Raw genomic sequence first — 1,399 nt, 5'->3', positions numbered from 1 at the left:
TCTGGAAGAAACTGCAGGGTGTGGCCTGGGGGCACGAGGGGCCAGTTCAGCCTGCGGGGAGAGCACCTAGCAGAGAGGGTGGGTGTCGGGGAGGGGATGCTGCCAGGCTGGCTGGAGGAGGGGGTAGTGTGGGGGGTGGAGGAACAAAAGGTTTCAAGTTTCTGGACTCCCGCCCTCCTCACAGCATCCACACCTCCCCCACTCTGCAGGCGGGGCTGAGCCAAGTGCCAGGCTCCACCCCAGGCCCAAGTGCTAGATGCTCAGCTTGGGGGCTCCTCCCTGGAGCTCCTCCCCCTCCACAGCCTTCCCCCAGCCCACCCCAGGCCTGCAGGGAGGGCCAAGAGGGGTTCATGGCATAGGACCAGGCGGGCACAGCAGGGTGACCCTCCCGTTCCTGTTGCATCTCAGAAGTGACGCAGAGGGACAGGCTCGGGGCAGGCCAAACCCTGTTTATTTCAGCATCAGCAACATCGTAGCCATCACTTAACCAAAAATAAACTCTACCTAGGGCAACGGGAGTCTCTACAGAGGCTAAGGGCTCGGCCGCGGCCCGAGCTCAGGGTGTGTGGTGGGCTCTGCCCAGGCGATATGTCAGAAGCGGCAGGGCTGGTGGCGGTGCAGGGGCTGGACGGCTTCACTTCTGGGCGGGAATGAGGTCATCGATGGCCTGGCCCTGCTCCAGCCGCTGCTCCATCTCAATGAGCAGCTTCACGCCGTCCACCACCATCTGCACCAGCTCCACCTCGGAGAAGCCGGCGTGAGCGGGGAGGCCTGGAGAGACCCCTCCCCGCAGGCGACCAGCTGGGACCCAGGAGCCTGAGGTGACCGACCCCCTCACACACACACTCATGCCAGCTCCTGTTGGGGGCCAGGCCTGACCTGGGTGAGGCCATTGCAGAACCGGGTGAACACCTCCTTCATGTTGCCCCCTTTCTGCATGGAGATGACCCGCAGGTGGTCCTCCTCATTGATCCACACCAGGAAGGTCTTATTGTCATTGTGCCTGGGGGGAAGGGGCATTGTCAGGCCTGAGGTGTACCCCGGGGCAGGCAGGGAGGCCAGGACACCTCAGAAATGGATCAAAAAGCCCTAAGCTGCCCCCCATCCTGCCAGTCACGTGCTGGGGGCAGCACTGAGGGGGACACCAGGTCCCCATCTAAGAGGTGAGAGGCAAGAGCCGCCAGGATTGCCCCACCCCCACCCCTTCCCGGAAAGCACTGTGTCCGGGGGCTGGAGCCCCGCCTACAGACAGTGAGGCAAGCAGGAGGCCCTCCCTCGCCCCACTGGGAATCCTCTGCGTCACCCCGCACCTGGCAGAGTCCCGTGTGAGAAAGAGAGAAAACAAGGAGCTCCAGCTCCCAAGATGGGGGGAGAGAAGCCAACCTGGCCTGGCTCCTCC

At 63.7% G+C, this 1,399-nt stretch overlaps 1 protein-coding gene across 1 annotated transcript in view; it reads right to left on the bottom strand.

Moving 5' to 3' along the window:
- Nucleotides 1–1,399, bottom strand: part of CKB (creatine kinase, brain) — a 21,967-nt gene that overhangs the window by 19,495 nt on the left and 1,073 nt on the right. The window contains exons 2-3 of the mRNA XM_006765893.1: nucleotides 880–1,003; nucleotides 673–742 (exon numbers count right to left, since the gene is read on the bottom strand). Of these exons, the coding sequence (XP_006765956.1) occupies nucleotides 673–742; nucleotides 880–1,003 (194 nt within the window). The remainder of the gene's footprint in view (nucleotides 1–672; nucleotides 743–879; nucleotides 1,004–1,399) is intronic.

The sequence above is a fragment of the Myotis davidii genome, unplaced genomic scaffold (assembly GCF_000327345.1).
Source record: "Myotis davidii unplaced genomic scaffold, ASM32734v1 scaffold480, whole genome shotgun sequence".
Taxonomy (NCBI): Eukaryota; Metazoa; Chordata; class Mammalia; order Chiroptera; family Vespertilionidae; genus Myotis; species Myotis davidii.
This window is presented reverse-complemented; position numbering and strand designations above follow the sequence as displayed.